Genomic DNA, 19219 nt, shown 5'->3' with positions numbered 1-19219 from the left:
TCAAGACCCCCATTTCCTCCATCTTTTTTACACTACATTTGTTACTTTCCCAACGAAATGAAGGAAATCCTATTCCAGTGGGTTCACAGATTGATTTTATCGCTGTGGATCCTGGCCAAGCACACTGATTCCTTTTCCACAATGGCTTTGTTGAATTTCCAAATACAACTTTATCGGAAATGTCACCAATTGAAACGGCTGTATAAATGGTGGCCAATTGTAAATGTCTATGTGTCCCAGCCATCCGCGTTATCTTATCTGGTCATGCCAGCTGTGTTGGCGGTGCTAGCCACCCATTAGCCCATCTTGTGTATGGAGGTGTCGTTTATTGCCGAGAGGCTGGAATCTGTGGGCTGCTGATACTGCCAATAAACATATCAGTCATCATTACCCTGGACTGGCTGGGTGGATTTATAGGGAGATGGGCTGTTAACAGTGCTGCGACTCACAAGGACATGTTAGCCTACACATTATGCCCTGTTTACTTAAGCTCTGGTCTAACTGTAAAATATCCATCCAAAGAAATAAAGGAACAGTGGGAAATAACAAAATGAAATGAACTCAGGCCATGAATTCCTGCATAACAAGCATGGGTTTTGGTGCGATAGAGTACTTGTCAGCGACTACTCCTATTGATGGGGCCAGTGTTGTTACTAGCTGGGCTATGGTTGGGCTGACCTGTGTGGTCTGTCTGAGGACATTTCTCTTAATACTGAGGCAAGTCATACTTATGCAGGGGGCGATAGGAGAGCGGCTCTGCTGGTAGCCCTTGGCACAGCGGTTGCAGGTGATGCCGGTCACGCCGTCCTTGCAGGGACACTGGCCGGTGGTTTGGTTGCAGGTCTTGCCGGCTGCGCCAACTGGATGACAATCACACGCTGTCAGGAGGAAAGAGCAGGAGAAAACAGAGATGAGATGATATGAAATCTGTTCGGTCTTTACTAGTATTGGTTTAAAACCAATTAGGCGTAAGGCATCCTTCTCAATTCCCTGTGCCTCTCGTTCCTTCAATGTTGACTCTCTGAACTTCAAAGTAAGCTTTGAACAAGCTTAAGGTGACTCACAGGCCACCACCGATGGGGACTGGGACCTCAAACAAATTACAATTACTCCCTTTTTCCTTAATGATTATATTGAGGAACAGTATATTACATTATCAAATAATATCACATTTAGATTTCACTGCACAGTTCTGCCTGGGCTGTTAGCACTTTGAGACTGCACCTGTGTGTGTGTGTGTGTATGTGTGAGCTGTGCGTGTGAGCCGTGCGTGTGTTTGAGCCGTGCGTGTGTTTGAGCCGTGCGTGTGTTTGAGCCGTGCGTGTGTTTGAGCCGTGCGTGTGTTTGAGCCGTGCGTGTGTTTGAGCCATGTGTGACCAGTCTTTGTGTTTTCTCTGTGGAGCGTTGTGATCCACGGCGGGCAGAGCAGAGCCTGTGCGCCTCTCAGATTGAGTTTACAATCTAAAGCTTTTTGGCAAAGAGCTCCTCGCAAATATATCCTGAATAATGTTCCCCATTAATGGGAGAGTGGAACACACTTCAAAGCCGTCTGCTTAAGTTGTTAGTCAGGAGGATCGCACATTAAATGTGAGAATTTAGTTTTGTGCATGTGCTCTGCCAAACGTTTACCATAAAGCCTGTGTTTGAAGTTGCAGCCCAGCTCTCTCCATTAGAGTTGTATGTGTTTTATGTAGCTGAAGAGTCATTTGAAAATAGCTTCAAGTGGTCCGACAGAAGCTGGACTTGGGTGTTATTAGCTGGGATTCAATGGGTTTCATGAATATTAGAAGTCACTTGTTAAATATAAAAACAAAAACTTTTCTGTCCTCTTTCTACTCAATTTGCAGTATAAGTACATTTTGTCAAGTTTGTTTGACACATGTTATTGAGGTATAATAAAATCAGCATAAAACAATCCTGTCCAAAAAAAACCTAAAAAACAAGAAGGTCATGAATGAAAAATCGTGTTTCTAATCAAGTCCTCCATCTTACCAATCAGAATGTTATTGTGGTTCTTACGTCAGGAATACAGTAAATATTCCCATTCATTTAGAAACAGGATTCTAAACTGTACAGTACATGGACTGAAACTGTAGGCTTGATCTTGCTTTCTGTTGATTTCATGGGCATTATCTTCTATAGCATTTACAAATGACTTTTTAATGCAGGGTGGGACCAAAAATGTAAAATAAACATGAGGTCACTCTTGTCCCTCCCGATGGCATGTGGGTAACATCCACGTGTATTCTAAAGATGTGTGTCTGTTTCTTAAGGGGTTTTAAGGGATTGTACTTGAAAGCCACATTAAAATAACTCTTGTTTTTGTATTACTTTATATTACTTCCAGAGATGCCACTAACCACACATCACAATAGAGATGCACCACTGTGTCTCCACTCAATCCATCCGCCACCATCTAGTCCTCTTCCTCTGAGCTCAAACCACTGCATCATGCTCTTAATGTTCTGAGAGCTACACTGGGAACTCACTGGAAAGATTAATTAATTTCCCTGCGGTGTGGAGGTAAAGCATTGCTGAGAGGTTGAGGGGGAGTGTAATTCAGTGGACTATGTGGCTGCTCCACTGCTGTGGGCTCCCTGGGCCTGGTGAAAGGCTTATACGGCTGAGCGGATGAGAGGACTGGGAATAAAACCGTTAGAGCTGGGGGCCGCCGGGGGCCGCGCTGCGCTCTGAGAGCCGTGTTTACACTGCGCTTGATGAGGGATGAAGTCGTTAATCTGGGAAATAAAACATGAGGCATTCCACACTGCCACTGGAGACGCCGGTGTTTCGGCTTATAAGGCGGAGGGGTCTATTTTGTAACCTCCACCTTTCAGAGAGTGGTGATCCTCCATTTTGGGGGTTCAGGTTGGAGAATTAATGCAGACTTCCTCCTGGCTGTGTTGGCACAGCATTGTGTTTCCTGTCCAAAAACAGCAGAGCGAGATGGTTGGCTGAGTTGAACAATAAATACCATGGGCCCTAACTGATGTCACAAAGCGCTGAGTTTGTCACCTGAGGAGAGCGCAGCAATCCGGCTGTTTGGGTTTGATCCCAGAGTATGGAACAGAGTAAAAGTTGGGGCAGAGCTGGAATCCTTCAGGTTACTGATACAGCCCTCTAGAAAGCCTAAGACAGGTTGCTGTATGTGGTTAGCTCATTAGGGAAGGAGAGAACCTCTGTAACACTAACCTGCCCATAGCTTCCTCCTCTGCCCTCCCTTGACTGCATCCCAAATATAGACTGTAAAAATGTTTGGGCTGGCAGCGTGCAGTGAAATAATGATGCTCCCAACCATTAGTCACTTTCGAGAAATGCAGAAGATCCATGAAATGTGTTAAGAACAACAGCACAACATGAACTACATTTTCCCTGAACTCCAATTAGGTGTGAACTCTGACAGCCACCACTGTGAAACGACCCCAAAACAGTCTGGGTAAGTGGCTGAGTTTTATATACATGATGGTGGACTGTGTTGATACTTTCACTCCGTGAGACTTGGAATAGTCAGTATGAGTTAAGAGTGGATGTCCCTTGTGGTCTGCAGTAGGAAATGTAATATGTTGACGTTCCTGTGACTAATTGGCCAGTGGCGTGCCAGGCTGAAGGGCACTGGAGAATAGGTACTCCGAGAACCCGCTCTGAGCCAATAGGAATGCAGCCACGGCTGTGGTTGAAGACCACAATATGCGGGTCTGCACAGAGTCACTCACTTGTCACTGAAGCGCAAGCTGGGTCCCAGTGTAATACAGCACATTGAGATGTTGTAATCGGACCGGAAAACAAACGACTTGAAACAATATTCTGTCTTTCATACAAGGAGGATATTACACTCTTAGAACAAAAGGTGCTACTGTATCTAAAACATGAAACTATTTTTCAGCTGTCCCCATAGGAGAACCCTTTGAAGAACCCTTTTTGGTTCCAGGTAGAACCTGAGGTGAAATGGTTGGCTTGTTCAAAGAGACTGTTTGAATCAACTCCTGAATTCCATGGCAGACCTCACTTTTATTGTTAGCCACTCATCTTTTTTCCCAGAGAAATCCTCTGAGTTCTCCCCCTCCCCCGTTACAATTCACAGAAATGTAGGGCGATTCATTATAGCTCTCCAAGTTAAGCAAATAAAGTCTAATAAAATTTGGACACTAGGGACCGAGTGTTGGGATCCTCCCCTGTTTTAGTGATAAAGATACTCCAACTACATTGTTTCAAAGGCTCTGTCCACAGAAATGCTGTTATTACTGTAACCTGTAACCTCTATTCGAGAGAGATAACGTATGACTTGGACAAGGCACAGAGGTAGAAGTTAAAGCATTTGAGGTAAATGCGCAAAATATGCTTTTTATTAATACATTCACTCAAACCTGCCTCAGCTTGTGCTGGTGTTTGTGTGATTTCATGTGTGTCTGTGTCTCTCTGTGTGTGTGTGTGTGTGTGTGTGTGTGTGTGTGTGTGTGTGTGTGTGTGTGTGTGTGTGTGTGTGTGTGTGTGTGTGTGTGTGTGTGTGTGTGTGTGTGTGTGTGTGTGTGTGTGTAAGTGACAGGTGCTTGTTTGCTCAGTGCTTCAGAGCCTGGCTTCTCTCCCCACGGTGCAGGGAGACAGAGGGAGTAAAGCTTTTCTCTCCTCACACACTAATCCTGAACAGCATGGACTCAAACCTGACTTATGTGCTCACACCTGTGAGTGTGTGTGTGTAGGGATGGGGGATGATAGCGAGATCTGTTTCCACTCAACTGTACAGCGGATCAGCTCACACATCACTCAGTTTGTTTTGCTTGTGTTGTCATGGAAATCCCACTAGACTCCAAATACCAGAGTCACACAGGTCAGCAACACTCACACTGGCACAGCTGGGAGCTTTTGTCTTTACAACTCTCTTTCACCTGTCTCACATAATAATACATAGTAGTGAAGTAGTGGAAAGTTATACGCAATAAAGTTATCAAAAGATTGTTGGAAGACTTTTTTCTTACTGATAATTTCTTTAATTTCTAGATATCATGGCAGAACAATTCAACTTGTTTTCCAACAACATACATCAAGAAAGTCCAAAACTGAAGCAGAATATCAACTAGCGTGAGGTTTGGGTGTCATGCAGCCATTTAGAGCAGCCCACCCAGCAGACGCCCAGCCCAGCTCAGGTACTGTACCTTTGCAGGCCCTCCTGTGAGAGATGGCCTTGGACATGTCCCGGAAGAAACCCTCCTTGCAGTAGTGGCAGTGGCGTCCGGCCGTGTTGTGGCGGCAGTTGAGACAGACTCCGCCACTCCTCCGCCCAGATAGCTTGTACAGCTCCATGTTGAAACGACAGCGCCGGGCGTGCAGGTTACAGTGGCAGGCTGCAGAAAGATGGAGAGAGGGGGAGAGAATGAGAGGCGAGGGGGAGAATAACACAGAGGTCAGTGGGTTCGCATGCTTTTTACACAGGTGTTGAGTACACTTAATGAAGACTTTGGCCTCCTGAACCTCAACACTCAACACAAAAAAACTCCCACCATGCAACCTTGTAGTTCAGCTAGTCTAGTGCTTCATAAGCTGGAACTGAAAACTGATTAACTCAGCAATTTCATTCACATGTACAGTATATCACGGTAGGGTGTTGACCACGTTACTTTCTAATTTCCAAAAAGCTAGTGGAGGGGAACCAAATAACATCTAGTGAACTGTAGTGTATGGAGACCCTGAGAAAGTTACTGTTACTTTAGTGACATCAGTGGGTCAAAGTCCTCTGGTCAGACATGTCATTTGGAGACAATGAGTTATGAAAACAGATGGATTGGCCAGGCTGTGAGCGATCCAGTTTCTAAGAGTAAATGGTGTGGTCCGACTCCACGCTCTCCTTCCCCCTCCACCTGCTTATAGATTTGACCTCTGACCCCTAGTGACGTCAGGAGAGAGATTTCCTTTCCCACAGATCTCGCAGCCTTTACTAACTCTCTTAGTTGTTTTATTGTCATAACATTATGAGGGATATCTTCCAAATGAAACAGGGTGATTCATTCATCAGTTCATCAGTTCTCTGTGTGTTAGAGCCAGGGTGGACTTTACACCTCTGCTCTAGTGATATTCTCTTCCAAAGCACTGTGAAAGAACTTCCATTTTTTGGCTTGCATTTGAGCTTTTCTGTTTCAGTCTCATCCAGGCACGTACTGCTGTGATAGGGCTGGAAGAGGAGAGGCCCACATGGTTTCTTATTTGCGGATAATCTCTCCATCAGTGCACCCTGCCTTAAGGTTATAGCCACAAGATCTGAGCGATAAGGGCACATATGCTACACATTCATCAGCACTCCCAATCACGTACCAACCAACTCACACCTGCCATTGGGGACCAGGGTTGCCAGGTGGGTGGGATTCAGGGCTGCTTCCTCTAAATTGGGGCTTAAACACACACAGTCACACACAAACCGAGGTGTTTGGCAGCTGTCATGGGCTTATCACACCTCAAACCCCAGGGCCGATCAGCACACTCAGAGCACACCAGACCCCCGGAGCTTTGAAGCGCCCTCCCTCCCTCCCTCCCTCTCCCCCTTGCTCTTAACCGCCTTCTTATCCCAGATGTTATCTCCACTTTGGGTGGACGTGTGAGTACAAATGTAATGGGATTTTTTATGAATGGGAAATGGAATGGAATGCTCTTAGTTTTCTTACCAGAGGAAAACATCCTACAGATAAATGCCCAAATAAAGGAAACACCAACATAAAGTGTCAAGGGCATTGAGCCACTGAGATTTCTTCTTCTAGCCATGGTAACCAAAATAATGGGTAAGTGGGCCTTTTTATACATGAGCATGGGACGTTAAGCATGAGACGTTAATTGCTTAGTAAACTCAGGAACCACACCTGTGTGGAAGCTCCTGCTTTCAATATACTTTGTATCCCTCGTTTACTCAAGTGTTTCCTTTATTTTGGCAGTTACCTGTATGCTGGTACTGTAACTTTAATCTTCACAGTGAGTCAGATGAAAGTTGAGAGATAAGAAATACCAGGTAAGTATCTGGGCACATGCATTCTGCATGCAATATAGGCCAAATCTCCCATTACTTTGACAAGCAGCACGTCTTTGTGCGGACTGTGTGTATACAATACTGCTTCAGCCTGTGTGTGACCCACTGTGTGTGGCGTCGTTGTGGTGTCTATGTGTGTGTGTGAGAGAATGTCTGCATCATGTGATTAATAAGCGTTATCTCCTTGGCTTTCCCCAGCCTCTCCTAATGAGCGCTGTGCTATCTCATACACACTTCCCTGGCCAGCTATCCAATCACTCCGCTAATTGTCCCTCAGTGCCCAGGCCTCAAGTACTGATAAGCTATATTTAGACCAGCTGGCCCAAAATATCCCTCACAGCATCTATCACACACACTGTTGTGTTTACAACTGGGAAGCCTGACAACAAAACAACAAGTGAAGAAACAAACAAAATCTCCCGAGTTTTAAATATGTGTTCAATAACAGTGTAAATGTTGTCCAATTATGGGAGGAAATGTGATTTCTGTAGTTTCAGATCAATAATAGAGGTCGTAACAGTGGCTACATACCTGGCAGTGTAGCCTAAACGTAGTGCCTTTTTGTTGTTATTTGAAGCACTGTAGAACATACTTAGAGGTACAATCTATTTATTTTCAAGTGTTGTAATACTGCATAGTGAAGGACATGGTAGGTGTGAGACGCTGACATGATGAATCATCCCACAGCTTGCTGTAGGTGGATTAATATTCTGTGTTCTGTGAGAGAATCTCAAGGCCATACATGCCCTGTATTGATAGCAGGTTCTGGATTGTTGCAGGGACTCAGCACCTCCCTGCCACAGACACACATAACCTACCTGTCACCAGGTGTCTGATGTTAACCAAACACTCTGTGTACACGGCTGCCTGTGATTTATATTGAGAGGAATGTTGCGCTTGTTCAAGGATGAAGAGGAAAGGAATTCCAGTGAATTATTGTTTATCCGGGATCAATTAGTCCCTCAGTCAGTGAAGGCCCATAATGATAGTGGCCCATATTATGAGAGGATGATGTGTGCCAAGCCAAACAAGCCTCTCATCCTCACCCTGTCAGTGATCTGAGAAAAACACAACCTCAGTACCCTGAGGAGATTCATATACGTGTCACATTCTCTCCGAGGTATCCAAATCAAATCAAACTTTATTTGTCACATGCGCCGAAAACAACAAGTGTAGACTTTACCGTGGAATGCTTACTTACAAGCCCTTAACCAACAGTGCAGTTCAAAAAAGAGTTAAGAAAATATTTAACAAATAATCTAAAGTAAAAAATAATAAAAATAAACACAATAAAATAAAAATAACGAGGCTATATACAGGGGTTACCGAGTCAGTGTGCGGGGGTACAGGTTAGTTGAGGTAATTTGTACATGTAGGTGGGGGTGAAGTGACTATGTATAGATAATAAACAGCGAGTAGCAGCAGTGTACAAAACAAATGGGGGGGGGGTCATTGTAAATAGTCCGATGACCATTTGATTAATTGTTCAGCAGTCTCATGGCTTCGAGGTAGAAGCTGTTAAGGAGCCTTTTGGTCCTAGACTTGGCGCTCCGGTACCACTTGCCCTGTGTTAGCAGAGAAAACAGTCTATGACTTGGGCGACTGGAGTTTCTGACAATTTTATGGGCTTTCCTCTGACACCGCCAATTATACAGGTCCTGGATGGCAAAAAGCTTGGCCCCAGTGATGTACTGGGCCATACACACTACCCTCTGTAGCGCCTTACGGTTAGATGCCGAGCAGTTGCCATACCAGGCGGTGATGCAACCGGTCAGGATGCTCTCGATGGTGCAGCTGTAGAACTTTTTGAGGATCTGGGGACCCATGCCAAATCTTTTCAGTCTCCTAAGGGGGAATAGGTTTTGTCGTGCCCTATTGACGACTGTCTTGGTGTGTTTGGACCATGATAGTTTGTTGGTGATGTGGACACCAAGGAACTTGAAACTCTCGACCCGCTCCACTACAGCCCTGTTGATGTTAATATGGGCCTGTTCGGCCCGCCTTTTCCTGTAGTCCACGATCAGCTCCTTTGTCTTGCTCACATTGAGGGAGAGGTTGTTGTCCTGGCACCACACTGCCAGTTCTCTGACCTCCTCCCTATAGGCTGTCTTATAGTTGTCGGTGATCAGGCCTACCATTGTTGTGTTGTCAGCGGACTTAATGATGGTGTTGGAGTCGTGTTTGGCCATGCAGTTGTGGGTGAACAGGGAGTACAGGAGGGGACTAAGTACACACACCTGAGGGGCCCCAGTGTTGAGGATCAGCGCTGCAGACGTGTTGTTGCCTATCCTTACCGGCCTGTCAGGAAGTCCAGGATCCAGTTGCAGAGGGAGGTGTTTAGTCCCAGGGTCCTTAGCTTAGTGATGAGCTTCGTGGGTACTATGGTGTTGAATGCTGAGCTGTAGTCAATGTACAGAATTCTCACAAAGGTGTTCCTTTTGTCCAGGAACGCCGTATTTCCATGACAACACTTGATTTTAATAGGTTGATATTTCTGAGCGCTGGGTTTGTTTTCCTCCCATACCACATTGGTACTGTAAACCTCCCGGTACGGTCGCTGTGCATCAGGTATAACTGTGAGATTCTACCACATTGGTTACTGTAAACCTCCCGGTGCGGTGGCTGTGCATCAGGTATAACTGTGAGAGTCTACCACATTGGTTACTGTAAACCTCCCGGTGCGGTGGCTGTGCATCAGGTATAACTGTGAGATTCTACCACATTGGTTACTGTAAACCTCCCGATGAGATGGCTGTGCATCAGGTCTAACTGTAGAGACTACCACATTGGTTACTGTAAACCTCCCGGTGCTGTGGCTGTGCATCAGGTATAACTGTAGAGACTACCACATTGGTTACTGTAAACCTCCCGGTGCGGTGGCTGTGCATCAGGTATAACTGTAGAGACTACCACATTGGTTACTGTAAACCTCCCGGTGCGGTGGCTGTGCATCAGGTCTAACTGTAGAGACTACAGACTCAGAGATTTAAGTCTTGTTTATTGAAGTCTTGTTTGGCCATGCCCTCAGGAACCTAGTGATTTCCCAATTAGAATAGGTGTATACTTTGCACATGTTTATAGGACATTTTATGAGCTATGCAGTTTGTAAAACAGCATTTGTTTCAATGTGCTGGTAGAACAAATCCTGGCATCATGTGAAGTTACACCAATAAACAGTTTTAGTTGAAATTAGAGAAAAATAAACTTGTGACATTTCATTGAAAGTGCTTGTTACAGAGCCTACATGATGCCTACATGATGCCTGCATGATGCCTACATGATGCCTGCATGATGCCTGCATGATGCCTACATGATGCCTACATGATGCCTACATGATGCCTACATGATGCCTACATGATGCCTGCATGATGCCTACATGATGCCTACATGATGCCTACATGATGCCTACATGATGCCTACATGATGCCTGCATGATGCCTGCATGATGCCTACATGATGCCTGCATGATGCCTACATGATGCCTGCATGATGCCTACATGATGCCTACATGATGCCTGCATGATGCCTGCATGATGCCTACATGATGCCTACATGATGCCTGCATAATACTTACATAACACCTGTGTGGTGTGTGGGTGAAGCTTCAGAAAATGAGTCACAAGTATTCATTAACATTCATAAAGCACTTATGAAATCAAAGTGTTCCCACTCATTCCCCCATAAATATCCAAATCACAATGGAACTGTAATATATGAAGTCATAGTTAAGTCAAGTAACTATTTAACTAAATCAATAAAAATTACAAGTGACTAATAGCATGCCTGACTTATGAAAGCGTAATGAATCGATCGTTATGTTTTATTAAGGATGAGAACCTATGGTATTACAGTATATCATCAATGAAAGGGACATGAAAGTCACTATTTGGCTCATTAAGAATTATAGCAATAGCTTTAAGTGGATGATACAATATGTTGCCATCACAACCAACTGAAAATCACTCCTACATTACTCTTATGAAGTTCTAATACATCATTGTCATAAATATCTGGTTTAATAGAGAAACGCATATATTATACATTTTGGTGCCAAAAACATGCAAAAATCAGCAGACATGCCTCGAAACACTACTTGTAATATGCCTCCATTTCTTTGGGCCAAGGGATTTGTCACTGAATTAAGATCCAACTGTGCATTTGGTCTGTTGATACTGCATGACTTTAATGGTACAAACGCCCCTGAACGTCTTCTGTGGGGTACTCCCGTTAGATCAGTCACCCTTAAGCTCTCAGCTTCATGCCCCAGACATACTCAACATTTTCCTACAATAAATGTTTCGATTGCACATTGCTGGAGCAGCTGCTATTTTGATGAGGGAGAAAAAACAACAAAGGCCTTTTGGAATGAGCTATCCAGATGATGAATCATTTTACGAGTTTCCGGAATGCTTTTGATGACTTGAGCTGGGGTGAAAAGACAGAAACAGTAAAAAAAAAAATAGAAACGTCTCATATTGGGAGGACTGATTCAGCCAACGGCCCTGATGTTCTTCCATAGCAACCCGTCACCTCGGCGTAATAATAACGAATAAGTAAACAAGCGAGAGTGCAGATAAAGAGCGTATAAAGACTGATCTGTCTGAGCAGAGCTGACAGGATGAGACAGACAACTGTTTGAACACGAGGACTTTTAGCATGTGTCATTTGTTTTTATTGAGACACACATTGGAGGCGGTGAGGGAGGAGGTTTTAACAGGATGCAGTGATGAACGACCCTGGGGCTGGGGTTCATCTGCAGTGGAAGCAGCACCTGGCTCAGTTCCTTCCTCAGCTATAGGAACTGAATGGAAACTCTGACCTCTCTATGCTGGAAGGCCCAACATCTGCATTGTCCCCCTTAGTGGCCCCTCACACCATACCACTGACACTGGGCATTCAGTAGCTCTCTCTTCTAGAAGGAATGCACACAGGCATTGATGGAAATATTGCTCATCCATGAAGAACATGGAAGAACTGGACAAGAGGGTCTGCCACAGTGACAGTTTCTGGACAGTTCCTGGAAATACTGCATATTGACCAACACAGTTATTTTCACACTTTGACATGGTTGGCTTAAAGGGTAGAGATGGAAGCAGATGAGCCCAGGTGGCCTGATTTTACTACAGAGATGTTATCAAACTAAAGTCATTAGGATGGCCAATTAGTGGCAACATTTCTAATCCCTGGGGGGCTATGGCTTGTGCTTGGTTACCATGACAGTACTGAGTGAGACATGATGATCAATCACTCAGTTCACCTTTAACCTTTGAAGACCTGCCAAACCACACAAGAGTGCACTTTGTGCCCTGAGATGGAAGATGGAAGAGATAAGCCAGGCTAATGAAATGGATTTCTGTGTTATGAAATGGTGTTTGATTCTGATGCTTTTCCATTCAACCCAAGGACCCAAGCATCCTCTTATGTCAAAGGTCAATGCATGGGTCAATACGCTTAACCCATTTTAGTCTTCAGAAAGGTAAATGCTGATTTTATCAGTAACTGCTTGCATATACCAAGTCAGAGTGTAAGCTTATAGGGAAAACTCCCAAGGATAACCTTCCAGCTTTAAGCTATCACTCTTGCCAAGAGAATACAACAGGAAGAATGTTAAAGACCTGCTACTGAAGGTAAACGTAAACTTCAGTAGCCACTTCATGGTCATGAAAAGCTACAATCAAACTTGAATCAGACTGCCTATACTTTGAGGTATAGTACAACACACATGTTTTATAACACCATGACAGACACTGACTATGATAGTGTACCATAATGAGAACTTGCACTCTAAATGACTGTACATTGTGTTTTACTGAACGTCTGAAAAACACTTGTCCTATGTGTCCTAGCTCAAGCAACCCCAATTTCTATGTTACAAAAAACTCCTTTATAAAGGCCCTTTGGCCTGGCAGCAAAATGTCAGAAGTGAAGTATGTTGAGCAGCACTGTGTGCCTGAGGACTAATAGGATCTCCTTTACGCCACCAACCCCTGTGGCCGTGTTTAGCAACAACAAAGCCTCCCTAATGGGCTCCCATTTCCCACTACTAACGCAGGTTTAATAGCAGGGTGTGTGTTCTCTCCCTGCTCCCCATCTCAGTGGGACACCCTTCCCCTCTCTCCCTGTGGGCTCTCTCTCACACAGAGGCAGTCTGGGAAGGCATCTCCCCTCCGCCTCGCTGCGCAGTGATGTCATGGGGAGCGCTCTCTTTTTACGAGCGCAGCTCTGTGATCTCTGGCGGAGATCAATTAGCTGAGCAATCAGGCCTCCCCTGCTTTTGTGTGAGTAACTCCTCGTAAAACAGAGCGGTTGCCTGGTGACAAGGCACGTGGCGTCTCAACAAAAACAGCCACCCAATGTCAGGCCAAGCCATGCTCTAAGAACGAAGGCAGAATTAAACCGTGGTTCTCCTGTTCTGAGCATAACATTAGCTAATCTAATGTAACATTAGCGAATGCTAATGTATCCAGTGTGATGGGTGGTGACTGGTGCCACTGTCAAAACCAGTTGTTAATTGGCCTAAACGATGCCAGTCTACTGCACACAACATGTCATAACCATGGAGAAGTTGGGGTTGGATCCATGTTGTCTGAGAGTTCATTGGAAGCCTCTCAAAAACCATTGTTGATCTCAATGACAATGTTTGTGTTAGCCATCTTTCCCAAGTATTCCTTTGCTTGTGTTATCAGTTAAAAAGGCATAGCTACTGTATGGTATGCCGCCTTGTCTTTTTAGAATAGCTCAAGTGGAACCACACATCACCTACACATGAACCCACAGAGACTGCTCTGTATCACAACCCTTAACTACAAAAAAAATGACCTGACACTATGGAACAGCAAAATGATTTAATTGTGCAATCAGTAATAGCCAGAGAGCTCTGCTCCCTCCCCTCAACAACAAGTTGTTGTGCCAATGATAATACACCATGTCTTGTGAATAATAATATATAATGAGCAGCATATCTTAGTCAATTTATCCTGCCTGCACAGGGCTGGGAACAGGACGAGAGCAGGCAGGAGAACACCTCAGTGGAAATGATCTCGTTATCAAACAGAGCCCAATCAAACTGCTACTCTCCCAATCCACAGACCTGTTCTCATGGCCTCTGGTCTGAATGAGTCACGCTCTATTTAAACACTCCAGGTCCCCACAGTCAGGAGTCATCATCACCTCCGGGGAGCTACTTATGAATGATAAAGGTCGCTAAGACTTAGCGTGTGGATTAGATGTTAGCGGCCGCACTAAGGGTAATTGTGTCTTATGTGAACTCCGCTGCTGCCTGGGCTGTCAATGTGGGAAAACATTGGACTATAACATTTCCAATTAAAGTATCAGGCTGACGTGCTAGTGGCACAGCATCCTGTGGTGTCATGAGCTGCCGGGCGGTGGAAGAAAATAAACAAGAGTATATGGGGGGTGTCGGTTGGACGTATCATCTGGGGAGCATTTCCGCTTTAGCGTATGTACTGTACAGCACCGGTGAGGAAATACGCCAGCATGAAATATATCTCAGTGATGGCACAGCGGTCTAAGACACTGCATCTCAGTGCTAGAAGTGTCACTACAAACCCTGGTTTGATTCCAGGCTGTATCGCAACTGGCTGTGATTGGGAGTCCCATAGAGCAGTGCACAATTGGCCTAGCGTCGTCCGGGTTAGGGTTTGGCCAGGGTAGGCCGCCATTGTAAATTAGAATTTATTCTTAACTGACTTGCCTAGTTAAATAAAGGTTAGATAAAAATAAAATATAGGTGGCGCAATCATCTTATCAACAACTTCTTAATTTCTGATTTATTTGTCTATCCCCCGTGGCGGAGAGAGAGAGAGCAGAACTCCGCTGTGCTGTAAATCATAAACGATGATCCATCCTAACCCTGACATGTTTATTGGGCTTTTCTCCCCTTTTCTCCATGGGCTCATTTATAACCACGCAAACTCCCGATGTTAAAATCTCCCTCAAATATGTTTTATGTTTTCAAATGTGTCAGGCCAGCCATTTTATTTCTCAATAATCAGAGGATCATTAAAGGTCCTTATCCCAGTGTTGTTGGAGGCTTTCCGTTTAGTGGCTTGTTAAGCTTTCTCTATTAATCAAAACAGGTGGAAAGCTCATAATGTGAGATAAATTAGGAAATGTTTGAACCCTTTTCCCAGCTTGCCTTGGGAAAAGGGACTGAGCAGCAGTTCCATTCTGGCAAGAGAAAAGAAAATGTTATGGAATAATTGTTAATGATTGTTTTCGTGGAAACACTGAGAAGTCATTGTGAGTTGTGTTATTTCATACTAATTTCACCAAAGTCCCAAAGTTTGTTCTGGTTGCTAGGTGGCTTTCAGGAGATGGAATTGGGCTGGAGAGGAAAAGGCAGGGTTCCTCCTTCTGCACGCCAAAGTTTTGTTATCTTAGGGAACCCAATGAACCTACAGTAACTACATCCTGAGCCAGATAGAAAATACACCAATCTAACCTGTACGTTTGAACCGTCTGGTTCCAATCACTGTCAGATACAGTTTAATCCAATACATTTTACATAGACTTACATCACATTGATGTCTGTCATTTCTGTCACGTTCACTAAGGTCAGAATTATCAACTTGTCTCCAGATAAGATATTGTCGAACTATCTGGCTTTTCACAATGACTTATTCAGATCAGACAGTTCCAATATGTGTTTCACTGTAACACTATGTGCTACAGGCTTGTTATGTTGATTTTTCTGTCAGTTGTGAGTGATTGGAGACCAAGACAAACTTAGAGTCATTAAAGAAACTGCTCTTCGGTGAGAAGCCAAACCTAGAATGAAACAGTAAAATAAGCTTAAAAGTCAACCAGGGCTTGTTAATGATCTTTTGGGAGGTAATTTAAACTGGAATGCAGTGTGTATACGACATGTTAACTTTAAGGGTTTACTGTAATTTATGCAATTCCTTGAGATACAGAGTGGAAACCCTTCTGAAGCTACTGGCCACTGTTTTATTTACTGTTTTCATTGTGATTTCAACATGGACACTGAGGTTGTGGCCTGGAAGTTGCTGTGACCTGTAAGGTCATTGAAATGGTCCTGTCTCCTTTGAATCATCTCCATCTGTTGATGGGATGGGTCAAGTCCACCATTTTGGGTTTGATACGTGTTCAGGAAATGTCACTCTTGAAGTTCAAAACATTGTGTTACAGAGCCCAGACTCTGCCATTGTTACATCACAGCTTAATCTAACTTGGGCCTTGGTCTCTGTTTGTTATAGGGCCTCTTAGCTCATTCCATTTCCCACCCGTCTGTGAGGAAACCAGATACCATATCTCAAACTCACTATCCTGAAGAAACGAAGCTCAGTATCTTGGAAAATAAACCATCTTCCATAAAGAAAAGGGTTGTGAAAAGAGGGCCAATGATCTCCATCACCTCACCAACCCCATGCACACACATATGCACACACATTATATGCACACATTATATGCACACACATTATATGCACACACAAACACACACACGTGTACACTCAGTGTTCATCGCCCAAGACATCAGCATAGCAGTGAGGATGTTATCTCTGCCTGTGGGTTTGGACCAGCAGGAGTGGGAGGAAGTAACGCCTGAGGGTTTGGGGTGTGTGGAGTGACCATGACCCCAGGCAAGTGCTGGTTCCCTGCCCAGAGTATATGACAGCCTCCCTGGTTTTCGTCCATCTTCTCCAGGACTGGAAGACTTATGAAAGGCTGTGTAATCCTCTGCCTGTGCAGGGTTCCATGCTCCAGGAGCCAACAGAACAGAGATCTGCTCCACACAGCACAGCAGGAGGAGGAGGAGTGCGATTGATGAATCCCCAGGTTTTTACTTCTTGCAGCAGATGGAACCCTGGGATATTTACAGTTCTGTGGGGAAGGAGGGGGGTCTGGTAGCCATTGTCCTCAAGCCCTACTGATTATATCCTACTGTTATTTATCCCCCTGGATTTCCCCCTAAATCCACTAAGTGGTTCCTTATTCGGAGAAAGGAATTAGTCACTGGGGTATGGGAGAAAAACATGATGTGTCGGGGGTGACTGAAATCAATTTAAAAGTACTGAAGACCCTTGGAGAGGCCCAAGCAGAAGTTATTTGGACAAATAAATAAAAGTCGGAACAACTCCATTTCCTTATCACGGCGGTGATTGGGTCTGCTGTTTGTTTGTTTTACAATGTTCTGGAAAAGTGGTTTTTAATGAGGAGGACGAGAAGAGTCACTAAAGTCGTTCTGAGAAGTGGTTTTTAATGAGGAGGACGAGAAGAGTCGCTGAAGTCGTTCTGAGAAGTGGTTTTTAATGAGGAGGACGAGAAGCGTCACTAAAGTCGTTCTGAGAAGTGATTTTTAATGAGGAGGACGAGAAGAGTCACTAAAGTCGTTCTGAGAAGTGGCTTTTAATGAGGAGGACGAGAAGAGTCGCTGAAGTCGATCTGGAGAGAAGAAGCTTTTTAATGAGGAGGACGAGAAGAGTCGCTGAAGTCGTTCTGGAGAGAAGTGGTTTTTAATGAGGAGGACGAGAAGAGTCACTAAAGTCGTTCTGGAGAGAAGAAGCTTTTTAATGAGGCGGACGATAAGACATCGCTGAAGTCGTTCTGAGAAGTGGTTTTTAATGAGGAGGACGAGAAGAGTCGCTGAAGTAATTCTGATAAGTGGTTTTTAATGAGGAGGACGAGAAGAGTCGCTGAAGTCGTTCTGATAAGTGGTTTTTAATGAGGAGGACGAGAAGAGTCGCTGAAGTCATTCTGATAAGTGGTTTTTAATGAGGAGGACGAGAAGAGTCGCTGAAAAAATTCTGATAAGTGGTTTTTAATGAGGAGGACGAGAAGTGTCGCTGAAGTCGTTCTGATAAGTGGTTTTTAATGAGGAGGACGAGAAGTGTCGCTGAAGTCGTTCTGATAAGTGGTTTTTAATGAGGAGGACGAGAAGAGTCACTAAAGTCGTTCTGGAGAGAAGAAGCTTTTTAATGAGGAGGACGAGAAGACGTTGCTGAAGTCGTTCTGATAAGTGGTTTTTAATGAGGAGGACGAGAAGAGTCGCTGAAATCATTCTGATAAGTGGTTTTTGTGTGTGTGTGTGTGTGTGTGTGTGTGTGTGTGTGTGTGTGTGTGTGTGTGTGTGTGTGTGTGTGTGTGTGTGTGTGTGTGTGTGTGTGTGTGTGTGTGTGTGTGTGTGTGTGTGTGTGTGTGTGTGTGTGTGTGTGTGTGTGGGCAGGGGGTGGTAACGTCCCAGTACTGGCTGTGTTGGGTGGCAGCACAGTGGGGGAGCTGGTGGGGGGTCTGTAGCTGAGCGGTGGAGCGCGGAGCGTGTCATTTCACTGGGCCATTAATCATTCCCAGACTCCCCAGCTCCAGCGCTGCGTAGGGGCTCCATGCGCTCACACTCAAACTAGGTGGTCCTGTCGCCGCTGCCGTGGCAGCCCAGGCGGGCAGAGGGTGGCGGAGGTTAAACCCATGTAGGTTAAACACGCAAACACACACACACATATCAGCTTCCCATGCCTATGTCAACAGATACATCCAAACAACACACACAAATAAACAAACTAATACATATTCATTCCATCACACACAGTTATCAACAGATGTAAATATTGCATATTTGCTTGTTTTGACAGAAGTGGCAGTTTCTTCTTCCTTGGCTTCTCTTCAGACACTAGAAGATAATACCATCTAGCAACCAGTGTAACACTATTTAATCCCTCTCCATCCTCCACATCCCCCTATTCTCTACTTTGGAATTACAAGACAGCAGATTTTCTGGGGGACAGTTTATATGCCAACACAGGATGGATATATAGTAGACAGGCTCCCAGCTCTACCTGTGTGCTCCCTCTCCTCTGTTGACCATTGAGAACCCTTGTATATTTAAGCCTGTATTTATTTAAGCCACCCCCCAGCATCACTAATGTACTTCAGCATAGTTACCCCATAGAGACAATGAGGTCACAGATTAGCAACGTGTGCGGCTGTTCCATTTAGTTGCCAGAGCCACCTGTCTCCGTTTTCACTGTGAGATCTCTGAATTATGCAGTCTCTACAATTTCCTCTTGGCTTGTGATACAGCACCTCAAGCATTCATAATATGACCTGTGATATGTATAATGCAACACTTGTCAGCAGTTATCACATATTAGTAACACTAGACAATGCATTGACTGTTTCAGGACCTGAAGAGATGAGTGTCCACCCAGATAAACAGCGACTGGAAACACACGCTGA

At 44.6% G+C, this 19219-nt stretch overlaps 1 protein-coding gene across 2 annotated transcripts in view; it reads right to left on the bottom strand.

The window, feature by feature from the left end:
• Positions 1-19219, bottom strand: part of LOC106601316 (netrin-1-like) — a 37828-nt gene that overhangs the window by 10144 nt on the left and 8465 nt on the right. For both annotated transcript variants that reach the window (XM_014193424.3, XM_014193425.3), the window contains exons 3-4: positions 5151-5339; positions 729-878 (exon numbers count right to left, since the gene is read on the bottom strand). In XM_014193424.3, the coding sequence (XP_014048899.1) occupies positions 729-878; positions 5151-5339 (339 nt within the window). The remainder of the gene's footprint in view (positions 1-728; positions 879-5150; positions 5340-19219) is intronic.

The sequence above is a fragment of the Salmo salar genome, chromosome 03, assembly GCF_965601325.2.
Source record: "Salmo salar chromosome 03, fSalSal1, whole genome shotgun sequence".
Lineage (NCBI taxonomy): Eukaryota > Metazoa > Chordata > Actinopteri > Salmoniformes > Salmonidae > Salmo > Salmo salar.
The sequence above is the reverse complement of the archived record's forward strand: the minus strand, read 5'-3'. Positions and strand labels throughout refer to the sequence as shown.